This window comes from Megalobrama amblycephala, linkage group LG3 (assembly GCF_018812025.1).
Source record: "Megalobrama amblycephala isolate DHTTF-2021 linkage group LG3, ASM1881202v1, whole genome shotgun sequence".
In the NCBI taxonomy this organism is placed as follows: domain Eukaryota; kingdom Metazoa; phylum Chordata; class Actinopteri; order Cypriniformes; family Xenocyprididae; genus Megalobrama; species Megalobrama amblycephala.
In genome coordinates this window covers 11,557,277-11,576,986 of record NC_063046.1, presented here as the reverse complement: position 1 = coordinate 11,576,986, position 19,710 = coordinate 11,557,277, and the positions used below count along the sequence as shown (strand labels likewise).

Below are 19,710 nucleotides of genomic sequence, written 5' to 3'. Positions count from 1 at the left end.
GCTCTATTGAAAGCACCTGTGTGACATGCTGTTGTTTATTACCACAAATAATAATTCTGACTGCTGATTTTGCCCCTCAGTCACTGCACCAGAATAAATGTTAGAAGACACAATGTTTGGAAAGTGTAGGCAAAAACATGCAACTTCCTTTACTGAAATTTTTCTTTTATTCAGAGAAAACAGTCATTGCAGCTAATTAGATTTAAAATTGAAAGTCTCACCAAGGCAGCAGTTATTTGATAAAAATACATAAAAACAGTAATATTGGGGAAATATTAATACAATTTTAAATAACCATTTTTCTATGTAAATATATTTTAAAATGTAAATTATTTGTGTGATGGCAACACTGAATTTTCAGCAGCCATTATTCCAGTCTTCAGTGTCATGTGATCCTTCTAAAATCTTAAAGGTGGTAAAGAGGATGTTTTGTTTTATACATTTTTGCAATATTACTTGAAACTGTCTTTACTAAGTGATAAAAGACTATTTTTTAGGTGCACTGAAAGGAATATTATTAATATACATCATCTGTGCACGAGGTAGGACCTTAAAAACATCAGCCAATCGTTTACGCGATCATCGCGTAAACGATTGGCCCTCTGGCTTGTCAATCACTGCCATGACGTTCCTTGTGAGAGACGTGTGCGGCTGCACGCTCCAGTAACTTTCCACACTCCGCATGCAATGTTTTTGTCAGGAGACAGGAGTAACAACTGCAGATTATGAGTTACCTGCGGTGAGTCCGACATAATGAATCCACTAAGTGTGTGCGCGGCTTAATGATTGTAAGGCCGATTATGAATGTAAATTGATACTTGACTGATCGCGCTCAAACGCGTCTAGTCAGAGCCAGTTGCGTTCAGTCTGCGATTACAGTCGGTGTTCAAATTCCATGTGAAAGTATATAAATCTGCTTCAGGAGCAGGAAACAATCGCTGTATGTTGAGCACAGTCAGAATGTTTTAGCTAGTCGTAAAATGTGCGCGCTCATTTAAAAAACTCAGTCGACGAAAACATCCTCTGTACCACCTTTAATATGCTGATTTGGTGTTTAAGAAAATTAAGGTAGAAAACAGTTATGCTGCTTAAAGGATTAGTTCACCCAAAAATGAAAATTCTGTCATTTATTACTCACCCTCATGTTGTTCCACACCCTTAAGACCTTCGTTCATCTTCGGAACACAAATTAAGATATTTTTGATAAAATCCGATGGCTCAGTGAGACCTCCATTCCCAGCAAGTTAATTTAGACTTTCAAACACCCAGAAAGGTACTAATGATATATTTAAAACAGTTCATGTGATTACAGTGGTTTAATCTTATTGTTACGAAGCGACAAGAATACTTACTGTGCGCCAAAAAATGACTTTATTCAACAATGAAGCTTCGAAGCTTTACAAATCTTTTGTTTCAAATCAGCGGTTCGGAGCGCGTATCAAACGATCGCAAACTGCCAAAGTCAAAAGATTCGTAAAGCTTCGAAGCTCCATGAAGCAGTGTTTTGAAATCGCCCATCACTTGATATTGTTGAATAAAGTTGTTATTTTGTTTTTTGGCGCACAAAAAGTATTCTCGTCGCTTCATAACAATAAGATTGAACCACTGTAGTCACATGAACTGTTTTAAATATGTCTTTAGTAGCTTTCTGGGTGTTTGAAAGTTTAAATTAACTTGCTGGGAATGGAGGTCTCACTGAGCCATCGGATTTTATCAAAAATATCTTAATTTGTGTTCCGAAGATGAACAAAGGTCTTACAGGTGCAGAACGACATGAGGGTGAGTAATAAATGACAGAATTTTCATTTTTAGGTGAACTAACCCTTTAATATTTTAGAAACTGTGTAGAAACTGTGACACTTTTTTTCAGGATTCTTTGCTGAATAGGACAGCATTTATTTTTCTAACACTCTAAAAGTCTTTATGTTTACTTTTGATCAATTTAATGTGTCCTTGCTGAATAAAATAATAGTAATAAAAATCACACCTTTGAATATATTATTTTATCATTTAATATATGAAATGTATTATGTATATAATTACGTGTTCACGCAGAGACTCAAACACAAATCAATAAATCATTGCCGATTTATGAATTATTGAGATAGTTTGAACTGATTTGAACAGAACAAACCAAACTAATCAACCAATTTTTAAACTTTAAATGTTTAAATGTGTTGTACATGTCTCTGATATAAACCTCTGTCTTACTTGCTTAACTGTGAGAGAAAGCCAAATAAAAAGCACATTAAAATCATTGCAATATTCACATGTAAAATAACTAAATATCATCTAATTGTTTAACTTTACTATATAAAAAAAGAACTGCGTAGAGATGTAATGCTTTAGATTGGCGGGTGAGGGCTCAGGTGTCTCTATAAATTCAAACAGATGTTGGCAGCTCAAAGTGTCAACAGATGGCAGCAGTGAGCTATGCTGAACTGCAGCCCACTTTGATGATCATGTATTGCCTTGGAAAAGAGTCAAAGCGAAAGAGACCACCAACCTGTTGTCCGGCGAAAGGGAGCCTTCAGAGGACATGCCATGGTATGGAGAAGGTGTGAAGCGGGCATCTGGGCGGAACTCCTTATCAACCGCCATTACGTTCCACTCCTGTCTGCGATTTCGAGCCTTACGAACCTTTTTCACCTCACGACTGGGATCCTCCACCTGCTTCTGCTGCTCCTGAGTGAGTGAGAGAGAGAGAGAGAGGCAGAGAGATCAAATGAGAGTGAGGGAGAAAGAAAGTTGCAGTGTTGCAGAAAGCCCAGGGATTCATCACAAATCACGTTTGGTGAAAGAGAGTTTTAGACTGTCAAGCTAAAAAGAGTAAAATCACAGACACACAGACTGTAGTGTCCACATCTTTCACTGAAAATGCTGTGAAGAAAGTTTGCTACATAATTCAGGAAATGCATTAAACATACACACGCACTCAGTAGAAAAGCTAGTGAAGAGACTGCAGGGAAAGAAAGTGAATGCACAAGCAGGAGTCAGCATAGTGAGGGATTGACGGATGAACAGAAGGACTGAGAGAAATGCAGGTCTCTTACGGAGGACAGGAGGGGGCTTCTGAGTAGGGCCTGCCTGGAGTGGGACTTAGTCTGGTCTGAGTGAGTCTGGCCTGAGCCGCTGGTCTGGAGAGAAGGGGCAGAGTCTGGGGGGGTTAGAGCTCTCATTCATGCACACATAAAGACACGTTCTTTGACGTGTTTCTTTCTGCTCTCTTCTTTGCATTTAAACACACAGGCTTCTGGTTTGTAGGAGGAAATGAATCGGAGAAACTGGTTTTACAGGGGGCCCGGAAGTGCCATTGGAATCAAAGGTAGGTTGTCTGATGTGCTAAGCATTATTCCAGCTTGTTGATAAGTCAGTCTTAACCATGTTAGTACCACGTACAACAACATTTATTTTAGTATCAACTTGGTACCAAAGTTCCAGTATTTTTGACATCCCAACTGCAGTATATGATTGTGGAAAGAACAGATATGAAACAGGACATAAAGTGCACATGTAGTAGACACACACCTTCTGTCTCCTCTTTTCTTTTCTCTTGTCCTCTGTAGCTTGCAGCATTTTCTCCCTCCAGAGGTTAAAGAAGTAGGAGGGATCTGTGTAGAACTTTAGTGCATCCTTCTTATCATCCCTATATAAAGAAAGAAAGAAATAGACATATGATGGTTGTATAAGTGTATTAAAGGGTATAAACTGTTTAAACGAACTAATTTGCTGAAACAAATTGGGCTTTCAGACACTACTTGAGATTGAGAACATTCTAGGGTAGTGCACTTGATGTGCAGCAAGTGATTTATGCACCAGAGATGCACAAACCAGGGACACAGTCTAATCTGTCCGGCCGGTTTCAAAACTAACCGAACATATATTTAAACTTCTCATAATAACAAAACATCTCTAATTTATTTTGACAAAGTATCTGTCAACTGAACTAATATCTAATAGCAAATACTCCATCTCTTCATGTGGTGTGAGTTTAACATGCATTTGGGAACACAATGTAATATTATACAGTATTATATAATTATAATTATTATTATTATTATTATATTTAAATAGTTTGGCTTCCTATAAACACCACTGTGAATGTGATGTGGACTGAAACACTATTACAACTAAAAAGAAGTCCAGGTACAAGTCAAATATATTTATTTATATATTTGGATATAATGCAAAATTTTTTTTTTTCTGCCCACAGGCTTCAGTTAAGTTTGATTTTTGGCCCTTTGTAATAAAAGCCTTGGGCATCTCTGCAGTACATAATTACTCATAATCTTCTTACTCATAATTCCGAAGCTCAGAAGCTGAGCTGAACTACAGTATGCTACAGAAGATGCACTGTCGCTACGGTTGATAATAAACAACATTTAATGTATCTCATGGTAGAATGTCAGCTGGAAGTAAGGACGACGATGATGTCACCTGTAAGGGCTGAGAATATTGAGAGGGGGAGGTTTGTCTCCACGGTGGTAGAGCTCCAGAACAGGATTAGGGATGGAGTTCCTGGAAACCACCTGTTGGTCCTGAATGGTGGAACTCTTGAAGGCCTTTCTCATGTTGATATCTTGCAGAGAGACTAAAGACGGGGGGCAGAGGGAGAGATCAAGTTTATGCATTCATTTTTTTAATTAAGACTGTCTTCGTTGCAAAACTACCATTGTTAATTTCTATATTTGTCTTATTTTTTAGTAAAAAGATCAAAATTTTCTCAATAGAAATTTACCAGAGAATAAAAAGTGCATAAGATATTGAAGGGTTCGCTTACCAAAAAATGAAAATTCTGTCAATTATTACTCACCCTCATGTTGTTCCACATCCATAAGACCTTCGTTCGTCTTTGGAACACAAATGAAGATATTTTTAATGAAATCTGAGAGCTTTCTGCCCCTCCATAGAGATCCAATGCAACTACCACTTTCAAGGTCCAGAAAGGCAGAAAAGAGGCATTGTTAAAGTCCTCCACGTGACTCCAGTGGTTTTATAAAGCGATACGAGTGCTTTGTTTGTGCAAAAAAAACAACCATAATTTACCACTTTGTTTATGAAAATATTGATCTGCAACGCACGTTCATGAGAGCATCACGATGCATTCGTGTTGTGCTCAGGTGTCAACAAACACATATGCGCGAGTGTTCGCGAGAGCACCACGGCACATGCGTTGTGTGTTCACGCAAGAGCTGACATTGTTGCATGAACACGCTTTGAATAATACTGTTTTGTAAATAAAGTTTTTTTTGTGTGCAAAAAGCACTCACGTTCATAAAATAGAATAAAATACAGAGGTTAAACCACTGGAGTCACATGTAGTACTTTAATGAGGTCTTTCCTACCTTTCTGGGGCCCGTTTCAGAAAGGAGGTTAAGTGAGAACTATGAGTATGTTAACTCTGAAATGAGGGGAACTCTGGGTTTTCTGTTTCAGAATGGAAGGTATGTCAAACCCAAGAAAGCAGGTTAAGTCAAGCCTGTTTCTGAAAGAGAGGTAACTTATACTCCGAGTCAGTTACCATGGTAACTTGTTCTGTGAACCTAACCTGTTCAGGAGCAGGTTTTCTTCGGAGTTTCTTTCTGTCTCCTCCCCCTTTTTAAAGTGCAAGTGATGTTTAAATAGTTCATTCATTCGTTCATGCTGCAAAAATGCGTATTTTTGAGTATTTTTTGTCCTATTTCAAGTACAAATATCTAAAAATTCTTAAATCAAGATAGATTTTCTATATAAGAAAATGATATAGGATATTTAGTCGTGATTCCTGGAGGGATCTAAATTAAGTGCATTTTACTTAAGTAAAATTATCAATATCTGCCACTGTGGTAATAAAAATAATCTTAATTCAAACAGAAAACAAGAATATTCGGAGCGTCTAATACTAAGTGCAAATTTACAGTAGCCCCGCCCACTAACGTCACACAAGGTTAAAAACAATGCATGTAAGTTACAGCTTCAGTGGTATAAGCGGTAGAATAAGCGGAGAATTTCCTTGTGACGCGACTGACGGGGTTCGAATGTGCCTTATTCCGAACTCGCTCTTCTTCCTTATCACATCAGAAAGGCATTTATTTTCAATAAAAATGAAGAAAATGTTCTAAAAGTTGAAGTAAATTGCCTAACGAGTGTTTAATAATGATAAAATAATTTACCCTCTGATATTATTGCGTCCTGTTAATTTACAACACTGGAGGTGCAAATAGTATGCATCTGCCAGTATAAAATATAAAATGAAAATTAATTAGTTCAATAACTTACCATTCTGCCAGTTTTCACCTTTGATATTATAACAGTGATAAGAATTAAACTTGCATCGACTCAGAAGTATGCGGACGTCATTTTGTCACGTGCTGTTGCCATGGTGAATTGTAATATCGGAGCTCCATTGATGATGGCTTTTCATAGTCGTGGCGCTTAAAGGGATAGTTCACCCAAAAATGAAAATTTGATGTTTATCTGCTTACCCACAGCGCATCCAAGATGTAGATGACTTTGTTTCTTCAGTAGAACACAAATGATGATTTTTAACTCCAACCGTTGCCGTCTGTCAGTCAAATAATGCTAGTGGATGGGAACTTCAACTATAAGAGTAAATAAAACTTGCATAGACAAATCCAAATTAAACCCTGCGGCTCGTGACGACACATTGATGTCCTAAGACACGAAACGATCGGTTTGTGCGAGAAACCGAACAGTATTTATATCATTTTTTTTACCTCTAATACACCACTATGTCCAACTGCATTCATCACTCGATTCGTTTGGTCTGATCGCGCTCTGACAGCAGCGGTGATGTCTCGCGCATTTACTTCAATGAGAGTAAGACATCACTGCCGCTGTCAGAGCGCGATCAGACCTTACTAACGAGTGCTGCACGCGGTTGGACATAGTGGTGTATTAGAGTTAAAAAATGATATAAATACAGTTCGGTTTCTCGCACAAACCGATCGTTTCGTGTCTTAGGACATCAATGTGTCGTCACGAGCCGCAGGGTTTAATTTGAACTTGTCTATGCAAGTTTTGTTTACTCTTATAGTAGAAGTTCCCATCCACTAGCATTATTTGACTGACAGACGGCAACGGTTGGAGTTAAAAATCATCATTTGTGTTCTACTGAAGAAACAAAGTCATCTACATCTTGGATGCGCTGTGGGTAAGCAGATAAACATCAAATTTTCATTTTTGGGTGAACTATCCCTTTAACTCAGAGTCAACCTACTCGGAGTCGAATGAACTAACTCAATTCAGCTGTTCTGAAACTGAAAACTCCCATTTCAGGGTAAGTCAACTCAGAGTTCATGTTTCAAGTTGGTTGAACCTCCTTATTGAAACGGGCCCCTGGACCTTGAAAGTGGTAATTGCATCAGATCTCGAACCCCTCGGATTTCAATAAAAATTATCAGTAACACTTTACAATAAGGTATAATTTGTTAACACCAGTTAATGCATTAACTAACATGAACTAACAATGAGCAATACATTTGTTACAGTATTTATTAATCTTTGTTAATGTTAGTTAATAAAAATACAGTCGTTCATTGTTTGCTCATGTTAGTTCACAGTGCATTAACGTATTAGTAAATTTTGAAACTAACATTAACTAAGATTAATAAATGCTGTAGAAATATTGTTCATTCTTAGTTCATGTTAACTAAAGTAGTTAACTAATGTTAACTAATGGAACCTTATGGTAAAGTGTTACCAAAATATCTTCATGTGTGTTCCGAAGATGAACAAAGGTTCAAGTAATTAATGGGTGAGTAATTAATGACAGAACCAATGAAACAAGACAAATTACACTTATATAAAGGCAAGACAGACCAAAGTAATGCTGAATGGACCATTATCACCATAATGGATGACATACTACTATACACGAGACACCAGACAACCAGTTAACTGCCACTCAGAGGACTGGATAATGATAAAGCAATACTTACAGCTATTACCCAAGATCAGTTTAATGTTCATTATTATGGTGATTAAAGTTGTGGTTTGACTAGGACAAGATGTCTCTTGATCAGCGTAAAGAGTAAAGGGTCTTAAAGCAGAGCTGTGTGAAATCCCTGCTTAAGTCTTTTAAGTGTTCACTGAAGGAGAGGATAGAGCTATCCAGGAGACAGCAGATGGTCATTCTCCTATTCACACGCTCTGCTTCTCACCCTGGACTAATCTGGAATGGCTCAGACACATATGATAGATCTGCTGCACACCTAAGAGCAACATTTTTTTAATGTTCTGGCCTCACAATCCCATGGTGTGTTTTTTTTTCTTCAGTAGATTGAGCTGTTCATGAGTGACTTAAGATGTTCTGTATATTGACACTATCCAAATCAAAACCAAGGTAGTGAAATTGCATGAAAAAATGCAGTGAACAGTGGTGGAAAAGAGCTATTTAGATATTCGTCCAACATCAAAGTCATGATGATGCAAGTAATGTCATACAATGATCTATGACAGAATGTGGAAATTAATGTCTTGGCTCTGGTCCAAAACTAAATCATTTATTAGGATCTTCTACATTAGTTTTGGGGTTGTCTGTCACTGAGGGGACGGGGCTTGTTTTGATGTAAAGAATGATGGACTGCCTCAATCGCCCTCTAATTATATATGCCACAGGAGAACACTCGCAATATAAAGCACTGGCTGTGCCTCAGGGGCCACTGTACTACTTTATTGAACATTAATAATTCAAGACTGAGCAAACTGGCTGATCTGATGGCAGGAATGGGGTATATGAGGTCAAACCTGGGACAACCTATAAAACAAGGTGGTTCTACTTTTCCAAAAATGTACTATGGAGTTATGAGCCACAATGCAGTGCTAAAGCCCTTTCTTTGTCCATTCGTTCAAATACCAACAGACATTCTGTCTAAAACAACTATGATGCAGACAGGGCCGTAGCTGGGGTCTCCAGGTACCGGTGCAAGTTGTTGATGTGGGTACCCTTGAAATCGCATTCCCAGGGTTGTTGCCCTCAGTTGAAATCGCGGGGATTTCAGGTTAGGGTTAGGGCTAGGGCTAGTGACGGCCCTGGATGCAACTCTTAGGACATGCATGTTATATATATTTAAAATTGTATCCTTAACCTCTGCCTTGGCTATCAAAATGGTTGTCTTTTTTATTCAGAAATGATTCCTCTCAGATTCTTCTGTAATCAGAATGTTATTAATACAAAAATGGCTGCTCTGAACAGTGTTACTGTATTTTATTATCATTGAGATACTATTATAGTTGTAATTTAATCATTTTATTTTCATATTTTCTAATTTCATTATTATTTTAGTTAAAATATTAGTAATTTTGATTTGTGTTTTTGGGATTTTTCTTTTCTTTTCTTAAATGTCTATAAATTTTTTTATTTTTAGTTCAAGTTTTAATAATTTTATTATATCAAGGCAAACTAAATGAAAATGAGAAATGTCTTGGCAACTAGCTGAAACAATAGGTTTTTCATATTTTGTTTTATTTCAGTTAACGTTCATTTTAATTAACAAAAATGTTTTTTTATTTATTGCTTCAGTTTTAGTTAACTATAATAATCCTGGCTGTGAAACATAATAATATCCAATGATGTACTTCTCTCTAATATAATCTCCACATCACATTATTCACTAAAGTTTTCTTCGTCTGTCTCTTACTTTAATTGTTTTATTCATATATCTAAATACATATTTTGGCCTTAGTGAACAGTCTGTTGGAGTGCAAAAGAAAATCTGTTTTAAGTGTGGATGGCTGGTTATAAATTAATAATTAGAACGAATGTTAAGAGAGGGAGGGATGACATTTTTGCATCAGATAGAACCATGAATGCCAGCAAATCCCATCACCCATTCTACTAACACACACACACACACACACACAAACACACACACACACACACACACACACACACACACACACACACACACACACACACACACACACACACACACACACACAGTCTCCTTTCCAACCCTTCATTCTGCATGCAGCACACATAAATCCCCAGATCACCATCAGGTCAGACAGACACACACATTAGAGACACACGGTCCAGAAACCACACTGTGCGCATTTCCAGCAGGCCTTGGCTCTCAGCACGGGTGTGGTTGAGAGGTCATCACTCACTGTGAATCAGGTGATAATAGAATGCTCGGACTTTTAAAAGAAATGTCGATGTTTCTTCTCCCTAAATGAGTGGTCACAGGGGAGCTGGAACATATTAAACCCTCTTTATCGGCTCTCCAGTTATCGATCACAGCCGGGTGGAACGTTTTAAATAGACAAGGACATCGTTAGAACATGTAACATGGCCCTAATCTTGATTTTACATACGGACGGGGTGTTTACAGATTAAAAAAAACTGTTCTGTGATGGGCATCAAACACATAGCCTGACATCAGAGAGTCGTGCTGAGCTCTGCTATCTGTTTCATTTATTGAGACAAAAGACGGTGCCACCAGGCACTGGATTCTTCTATTCCGCAGAGAGAAGAACAAAAGAAAGAGATGAGAGGAGTAGAGGGAGGAGTAAAGTGATACAGTACGATTTCTCTCTCTTTCATGGCAGAGAAAGCTGGGTCATCCCTCTAACTACAGGCTAAAAGAAGACCATTATAGAGGACAGCACTTGCAGGCAAATGCGCTCTCTCTCTCTCAACCCCTTTCCAGCTGCTACCTGCAACAGCTGAAAGCTTGATAAGATCTGGAGATGATGTAGAGATTAAGCTTAATGCTTGATGTTACCCTCTTCCACGGTGGAGTCCAGCTGAGTGACTTTGATAGCCAGCAGGTCCACTCTCTCCTGCAGGTTATTCATACGCATGTAGAAACTGTTGGCTTCATTAAACAGCTCTCCAAAGATGTCCTCTGCATGACGACCTGCAAGACAAATGGCAACAGAAGCTAAGAGATTGGCATCCTGAAAAGATCAACTGAATTTCCACTCTGGTTTTGTGTTGGTCTTGCAAGTGGACCAGCACAACGACACTGTTCATCAGCAAAACTTGATTAAGCTGGTGGACCAGAATAGTGTCTTCTGATTAAACAGGTTTACATGCTGGTAAAACTAGATAAATTGGTAAGGAAACAATTTTCTTGTGTCATCACTGGCTATGTTTACATGCACACTTTTTGCTTCAATCTGAATGAATTCATTTCGATTGATGAATCCGAACATAGTGTTTACATGAATGCTAAAAGCGATCAATGTCACAAGCTTTCTAATCGGAACTGATTTTTTGACACACACTACATGAATATACAGAGTTTCCAGCTGTTTGTGTATAATAACCATTACATTACATTAGTAATCTCCTACATTAGTTCTTTTTTTTTTTTTTTTAACAGCAGACAATAATTATCCATTTATGCCCATAATTTGGAGACAATGAGCATATGAACCATTGTGCCATGCTGCTTACCAGTCAGTAAAAATGACCCTCCCCATGGCCAAAACCAGTCGCCTGTGAATGAGTATGAAACAAGGTATGAAAGTAGGGCTGGGCGATGTATCGAATGCTTTTGTCACGCGCATTTCTTCAGTAAAGCCGGTTCCCTGATTACCGCTAAATCGCCATCACCTGCTTTCAAATGGAGCGGCGATACATATCGATATTGAACGCGATATTGCGTGGCTTATCAGTGATCTACGGCTCTGTCTATTAAATGCCGCTCCATTTGAAAGCAGGTGATGGCGATTTAGCGGTAATCAGGGAACCGGCTTTACTGACGAAATGCGCGTGACAAAAGCATTCGATACATCGCCCAGCCCTATATGAAAGCTATGATGAGTATGAGACTAGGAAATAAGGACTGGTGCGACGTTGTCCTGCTCCACTTCACAGATGATGAGTGAAAAGAGTCAATGCATATGCGCAGTACTTTTCAGTTTCGGTTTTCAATCCGATCAAGTGTTTACATGCCCTCTCGATCGCTTAGAAAAGGAATAAACAGGGATGGTTTCAATACGATCGAAATTTCATTTGGATTGAGCTCAATCGGATTGATTAAGGTGTTTACATGAAGGCTTTTCAGCAGGATTGAGTCATCAATCTGATTACTAACGGGTTATTTGGTTGCATGTAAACGTAGCCACTGTCTCCGTTTAATCATATTAAAATATTTTAGTAAGAAAAAAATAAAATAATTGTAGGTAAATATATATTTGCATGTTATATTGGTGCACATTAATGAAAATGATTAAATACAATTGCTCCTTGTTTTATTTAATAAAATGAAGTGTGGAAAAAGATGCCTTGGTTATTTTAACTATATTTTTATGGTGTTTACATCAAACATTTTGTATAATAAAGCGACTTGACTATAATGGAAGTATGGTTGAATGACTGTTCCCCTGACTGTCTCCCCCCCCTAGAGACCAGACTGTTGGTCTTTTCAGTAGGGTGAGAACCTCCAATATTGTGAGATAACCAAATGAGACTTATTTCAACAGATAGCATTATTATATAAAAGAACAAACAATTCAACAAGAGAAAAGAAAAGCAGGGTGCCACCCACTCAAGCTTCCCAGTTGTTTGATGATGGCCGCTAGGGTGCTGTTGGTGACACACTCCAGCTCACTGGGCACTCCATCAGGCAGAGCTCCTCGACACAGGTGCTTGGGCTCGATGCTCCTCTTCACTAGTGGCATGACTGACTACTGCCTGTGAGAGAGAAACAGGGAGACTTTTATTAAGTTATTTAAGACACAAATAAACCACCTAATGAACTCAAAGACCAAATGAGAAATATTATTTTATATTATATATATATATATATATATATATATATATATATATATATATATATATATATATATATATATATATATATATATATATATATATATATATATATATATATATATATATATTACACACACACAGTAAAGAGAATAATAAAAATACTACAAATGTATTAGGTTTTTAATTGTTGAAAAATGAATAACTATAAAAATTATATGAGTATATTTTATATATATATATATATAAAATAAACTAATCATCCTTCCTCACAGCCAATATAAAATATTAAAATTTAACAGAAGTTAAGTATTGCAAGGAATAGGAAAAAAATTGAATAAATAAATAAATTAAAAAGCAGCACTGGGTCGATAGGGTAAGTGACCTGTCCAGAACTCTGTCACATGGCCATGGGTCATCATTATAGTTATGCCCTGTTTTTATCATTTGTTTACTGTACAAATGAAAGACATTGTAAAGGTTAAAGTTAATATGAAATAAGAAATCAGTTCTATAACATCAAATCTCACAACCTGATATGATTACATTGTCTTTCCAGCATGCCTTAAGTGTGTTGTGCTGGGAAAAAAAAATAAATAAATAAATAAATAAAAATAAAAAAATATCCACCAGTAGTTAACCTGGGTCCATATTTCTAAAACAGATCTAAACCACAGACAAACACTAATAAAGTCACTGGCATCACACACTGATGCAGATGCAATGGTTCAGTGACCTGGGCACGCAGACAACATAGCCTGGCAACTAAAGCGGACTAGTATGCTGCTAATGAGATATGAAAAAATTTCTGCTACGCAGGCCGGCCCCCTCCCACCCCAGGAATGCTGTCACTCAATTCCCTGTAAAAGGGTCACTTCTTTAGACTGGAGGGGGGAGAAGAAAAGAAGAGTAAAAGGGGAAAAAAGGGAATAGTTTAAGAATATATGATAACATTTCTGTATTCATGCTGTACATATACAGTGCATGCAGAATCATTAGGCACCTTGATTTTCTGATCATATTTTTTTTCCAGGCACGTCTTACCAATTCCAAACCACATTAATCTTAATAACTACTATTAATTTTATATTTATTCATTTATAAGTGATATATATTTGTTCATGAAGGCTGGAAATGAAAAACGCCTTATATTCAGGTGGGCATAATTATTAGGTACGTTTTCTTTTACAGATAAAATTAGCCAAAAGATATTTAACCCGGATTGAAAAGTCAAAAATTATTCAATGCCCATGAGAAGGATGCAATACTAATGAAATACTAGAAATTGCAATTAAGGCATGACCATTGGACAGTGAAATGCTCATTGGGTCAGACAAAAACAGGTGGAGAAAAAAGATGCATGTTAAATGCAAAATAATTAAGAATTAAGTGTGAAACCACCAGGACCCCTTTAGTCTCCAGCACCAGCATTTTTCAGAACTGTAGTGTTTAGTAGTGTTGAATAAAACTGAAAAATGTTATTTTAAATTGTAATAATAATTTCAATATTACTGTTCCCTTTTAAAATGGGAACTCACATTGTGTCGCCTAGAGGCAGGGTCAGCGCGTGCCTATAGGCCTATGGTGGCAGCACAGTCAGGGTGCCAAGAAAGAGATGGATTTAGTTTTTAATTTAATTAATTTATTTATTTATTGGATTCATTTGGAATTATTTCACTTATGAAAAAGTTATCACCCGATTAGTTATTCAAAATCTAAATTAATTTTCCTTCCTTCTACTAAATACCAAAACTTGCCCCTACTAAGAGCGGCATATCGGTCTACATGCAATGTAGCCAAATCACATACATATCTGCTGATTTCGCAATGGCCAATCAGAGGTGTTTACGTTATCACTGGACAAAAACTCTGGCGTTTTGAGCAGTGAGTGGAATGGACTCTGAGTTCTGCACGCTCGCAAATCCTCTCATAATAAACAAAGTGTAGATATTATGTAAATAAGAGATTCATTATGCAGACAGCTTTATTTATTATAACAGAACTTTCTGAGATTGCGATAAAGCGATTATAGAGGGAGCGCTCTTTGCGAGCTTTCTGCCATGCCAAATGCCTTATACAGTATGCTTATTTTTCTGTTAAAATTAACAGTGGTTTGTGAATGTAGAAATAGGGCTGCACGATTAATCGGACGATTAGAAAAAGAAAAAAACCTTGAAATCACGCTTAAACGTTTTGGCTTAGTGTGATTATGAAATCGCAAAGCTGCGATTATTTTTTATGAGCAGCTTGTCAATGAACTATGGCTCCAAATACTAATACAGCTGAAAGCACTGCGAGTTTGAATCGCTTATAATGTGCATTTGAAAAAGCAACAGACATGAGAAGCGTTTATTAACATCTTGTCCAACAAAAGACAACATTTAATAACATATTTTTACTCCAAACTCACTTCATAACGACAGTTGAGCGTCCTTCCGTGATATGATGTGGCTTCTTACACAAAATAAGGCAGTCGTGTGTTTATTAGTCATGTTTAATCAATCAAAACGTTTCAATCTTCTGTTTATTCAGCTACAGCGATAGTATGGGATTTCCTGGAATGACGCGTGTTCTACTTCGGCAGCAGGGCATATTTTTTTCTGTGCGAGAATACCCTCTGGCTTTCAGTTGGAGAAGCATTTACTACTGATCACAGAGCCGTACAGCTCTGACAAGCTGCACATAAATTAATTGCAGCCTTTGCCAAATTGTGTGCGATAAAATTGCAATAAATCGTGCAGCCCTTCGAAAACATGCTTGTACATGCTTGTGTATTAGTGCAAGTTTATTAATAAACCACTAAACAAAACCCCCAGAATTTCACATGCATCTCAAAGATCGAGTTTAATTGTAAGTGTGAAGTGGGGATGGGATGACGGTGTTTTGCCTAGAGCGGCAGTTGAGCTTGTGCCGGCCTTGCCTAGAGGGTGGTATGGGAATATATGGGTATGGGGTGTCTGAAGCATGAGTCTAAACACAACGATGAACTTGACATTGGCCAGTGACAGCCGATGATGTCACTACATGTATGACCGTGAGTATAAAAAGGCACCTGTCAAATACATCATCCTCTTTTTTGTCTTCAGGAGAGCATTTGCTTGAATGTGTGTCTAAAAGGTGATTATGGCTAGAGCAAGTGATAATTTTATTATTTATTTAGGATTTGATGCCATATCAGCACCAATGGCTATATTCATGGCGATCAGTATTTAAATTTTTAAAAATAATCATGATTACAATCACTTCACTACATTTACAATAATTTAACAACTTTGTCTTAAAAAACAATCAACATACAAAATCAGACCAACAGGGTTGGGGAGTAACGGAATACATGTAACAGCGTTACATAATCAGGATACAAAAATCCAGTAACTGTAATTGTGTACTGTAAAAAAACATAGTAATCAGATTACAGTTACATTTTGAAAAAAGGGGGAATACAATCAGGATTATAATTAGGGCTGCAACTAAAGATTATTTCAATAATCGATTAATCTGTCGATTATTTTTACGATTAATCGATGAATCAGGGAAAAAAACATTAATTTCCAACCTTTTATTCAAAAACAGAACTGACAGTGCAAATTCACAGTGCAAAAAATCCTCAGAACGTGCAAAAACAGGTTGCTCTTTTAACATCCCTGAGCTGTTAAAGTAATAAAAAACAAAAAACAAATGAACTAACACAAAAAAACATACACATGTATGCTTTACATCTGCCAAATATATAGGTTTTTTTAAATAAAGTGCACAAAAAGATGTATATTTTTGTTTAAAGGGACCTGAGCTGTCAGAACAATACATCTTCTTTCTTTTTTTTAAATAAAGAAAAATACAAATCAGAAAACTTAACAGGATTTGTTTGAACGGCAGAACTTCTTCTCTACACTACACTCACTCCCTCCCAAATATATTTGTCAACAATAACCGATATGGGACAAAGCACAGAATAAATACATGACAACAGAACAGTGTTTATTTTAACAGCAAATTTTTATTTAGTTTTAGTCATAGTCTTTTGACTAAAATGCCATTCAGTTTTAATCATGTTTTAGTCATTTGAATTGTTTTAGTAGTTGACTAAATATCACAAGAATTTAGCTGACTAAATCTAACGGGTTTACTTAAATTGTAATGCATTAAGAATTTCTCTAAAATTTCCAAACCCAGAAAACACCTACTGTATTAACCTATTAATATGAATAATATTAAAATTTGAACATGCAATACAGACACAGATTTAACTGCTGTGACATAAAAAAAAAATATCATCTTATAATTAAATAAAACCACTCCTCCTAAAGAAGAACACAATGTCTTCTTTTCAATTAATGATATATGCATTCTTTATAACAACTTGCATACAACATTCCTTATGGATTAAATATAATTAATATATAATAAATCCTTATTAAAGCTAAAGAGCAGTGAGTGATTTTCACTGTCTTTTGTTGTTTGATTAATATTAACCCTTTCGAGCGTGAGTTTAAAATATTCTGTCACCCCAGAGTGAGTTTTAAGGCGACCGTTATTTTAGAACGTTTGCCTTTAATGTTTCCATAGCGACCAGTCTTGCGTGTCACGAGCGCTGAATGCAGCCACAATAAAAACACTGTATGACAGATGGATCGCTGTTATTTTTTTTTTGTTTTTTGTTTATTTAAAATATTCACAAACTTGCTTACTCCCCGATGGTCTTTCGTCTACCTCCGCTCTGCTGTTTATTTATTTATTTATGCTCCGCTCTGCTTCGCGCTCAACCGTGCTTTTTTATACTCAAACATCTCCGCGTCTTATTGAGAGGCGTAATAGTCGCGCGACACAACGAATCGATAATGAAATTCGTTGCCAACTCTTTTAATAATCGAATTTTATCGATTTTATCGATTCGTTGTTGCAGCCCTAATTATAATCGTTTCATTTAAACCTAAATAAATCACTATTTTGCCATAACACATTAAGCACTGCTTGATTATACAGTATTTCCTGGTTCTGTTGCCAGTAATGACTCACGTGCCACCCGCTGGTGCATGCGCAAATAACACCCGTCTATAATCTCCTCAGACGCAGATTGAGTCACTGTTGCTAGTTGAAACGATGCTGCCCGCGGGGAAAAACGCTTTAAATTCATGGAAATTTTGCTTTTTTTTTTTTTTTTTTTTCAAAGAATAAAATGCAAACAACATGGTTGTACAGTGCAAAATCTGCCTTCCAGATAAAGAAACTGAAAGAAATTGATAAAATACAAAAGAAATATCAAAGAAATTGATGAAGAAAATGTTTTTGTAGCTGGAATATTTTATATATATATATATATATATATATATATATATATATATATATATATATATATATATATATATATATATATATATATATATATATATATATATATATATATTTATTTATTTATTTATTTATTTATTTATTTATTTATTTATTCAGGGCTGTGTATTCGCAAGATGTGGAAATGAGACATGATTGCTTAGTTTTAATAGGTTTTAAAAGTAACCAAAATGCTAAACATTAAAATTCTTTTTAAACATTGAATTTCTTTTTCTTTCTTATATTATATATATATATATATATATATATATATATATATATATATATATGTGTGTGTGTGTGTGTGTGTGTGTGTGTATGTAATCCAAAAGTAATCAGATTACATTACTTTCATGTTGTGGTACTTGGATTACGTTACTGTGTACTTTTTTTTATTATGTAATTTATAACTGTAACGGAATACATTTTTAAAGTAACTCTCCCAAGCCAACAACAACAGTAATGACAACAATTACATAGAATCTTTTAATTTAATATTTGACAAATTCTAAAATTATTCCTGAAGAAACCTTTCAAAAAATGTGCATTAACCTGTTAGCCAGCACCCCCGCTTTTGGAAAATCCCAAAAAATGACATACCCAAACTAAAACAGATACAGTTCATGAACCCTTTGCACTAAAAGCATAAGTAAGGTCTCATTTGAAAGCAGACACTTTGCAGTTTATGGTAAACTCGTATTAGAAATTTATTTTTATGAAATATATTTATGAAAATGAAAGTGAAGTTGGCCTTGTGGCAATCTAGAAATGCACTGCAGCTAAAGCCACATGTCTGACCATGTTATATTTGTCCATTGATTTAGTATTGGATTCACCTTATACAGTTTGATATTTTCGCATTCGTTACATTCCATTTGCCATTTATTGTAAATGCACAAATTCAATAAGGGTTTAATGTCAGACACTGATAGTTTTACATTCCATCATTTCCAACTTAAGTGCTTCTTTTGCTGCTTTATCTGCTTGTTCATTACCAGCCAGTTCCATATGGACCGGTATCCAACAAAAAACAATATTAAAATCTTGTTTCTTTAAAAAGTCCACTTTTCCTATTATGTTGATAATTATAGGATGTTCAGTTTTCAAATACTCAAGTGCTTGTAGGCAGGATTTAGAGTCTATGGAAATTAAAAAATGTCATTGTTGTTCCTTTTCTATTTGTTCTAGAGCTAATGAGCTAATGCACAAGCTTCAGCTGTAAAAATTAAACTTTGTCCAGAGATACACTTTGTAACGGTAGTACCCCCAAAAAAAACCTTTGCCAATTCGGGTGCTAGGCAGACTCAAATCTACCACATTAAAGTAACTAATTGTTTAACCCAGGATAACTCAAATAACTCAAACCACCAGTTACACAATTAGATGCAAAAACATTATATTGGAATTCACCACAAAAAGACTACACAAAAAATGCAATTCTATCAATTTGTAATGTGCAATACCAGAAATGGAGATACGCTTTCACAGAGAGGATCACGGCAATTACAAAAAGACACACACACACACAAAAAAAGGTCATTTGATGTAGTTCATCATAGAATTATTAGTCCATAGGGTTAAGAGTTCATGTCTCAAAACCAAAAAGGAAAAAGCAAAAAGTTGACAAACACTTCAATAATTTCAATAATCAAACACCC

At 36.0% G+C, this 19,710-nt stretch overlaps 1 protein-coding gene across 1 annotated transcript in view; it reads right to left on the bottom strand.

Moving 5' to 3' along the window:
* The window catches only part of zgc:109889 (uncharacterized protein LOC553542 homolog), a 47,325-nt gene that overhangs the window by 5,900 nt on the left and 21,715 nt on the right, over positions 1-19,710 (bottom strand). Inside the window, 6 exon segments of the mRNA XM_048183866.1 lie at positions 2,507-2,685; positions 3,054-3,137; positions 3,529-3,646; positions 4,438-4,591; positions 10,728-10,862; positions 12,501-12,645. Of these exon segments, the coding sequence (XP_048039823.1) occupies positions 2,507-2,685; positions 3,054-3,137; positions 3,529-3,646; positions 4,438-4,591; positions 10,728-10,862; positions 12,501-12,633 (803 nt within the window). The 5' untranslated portion in view covers positions 12,634-12,645.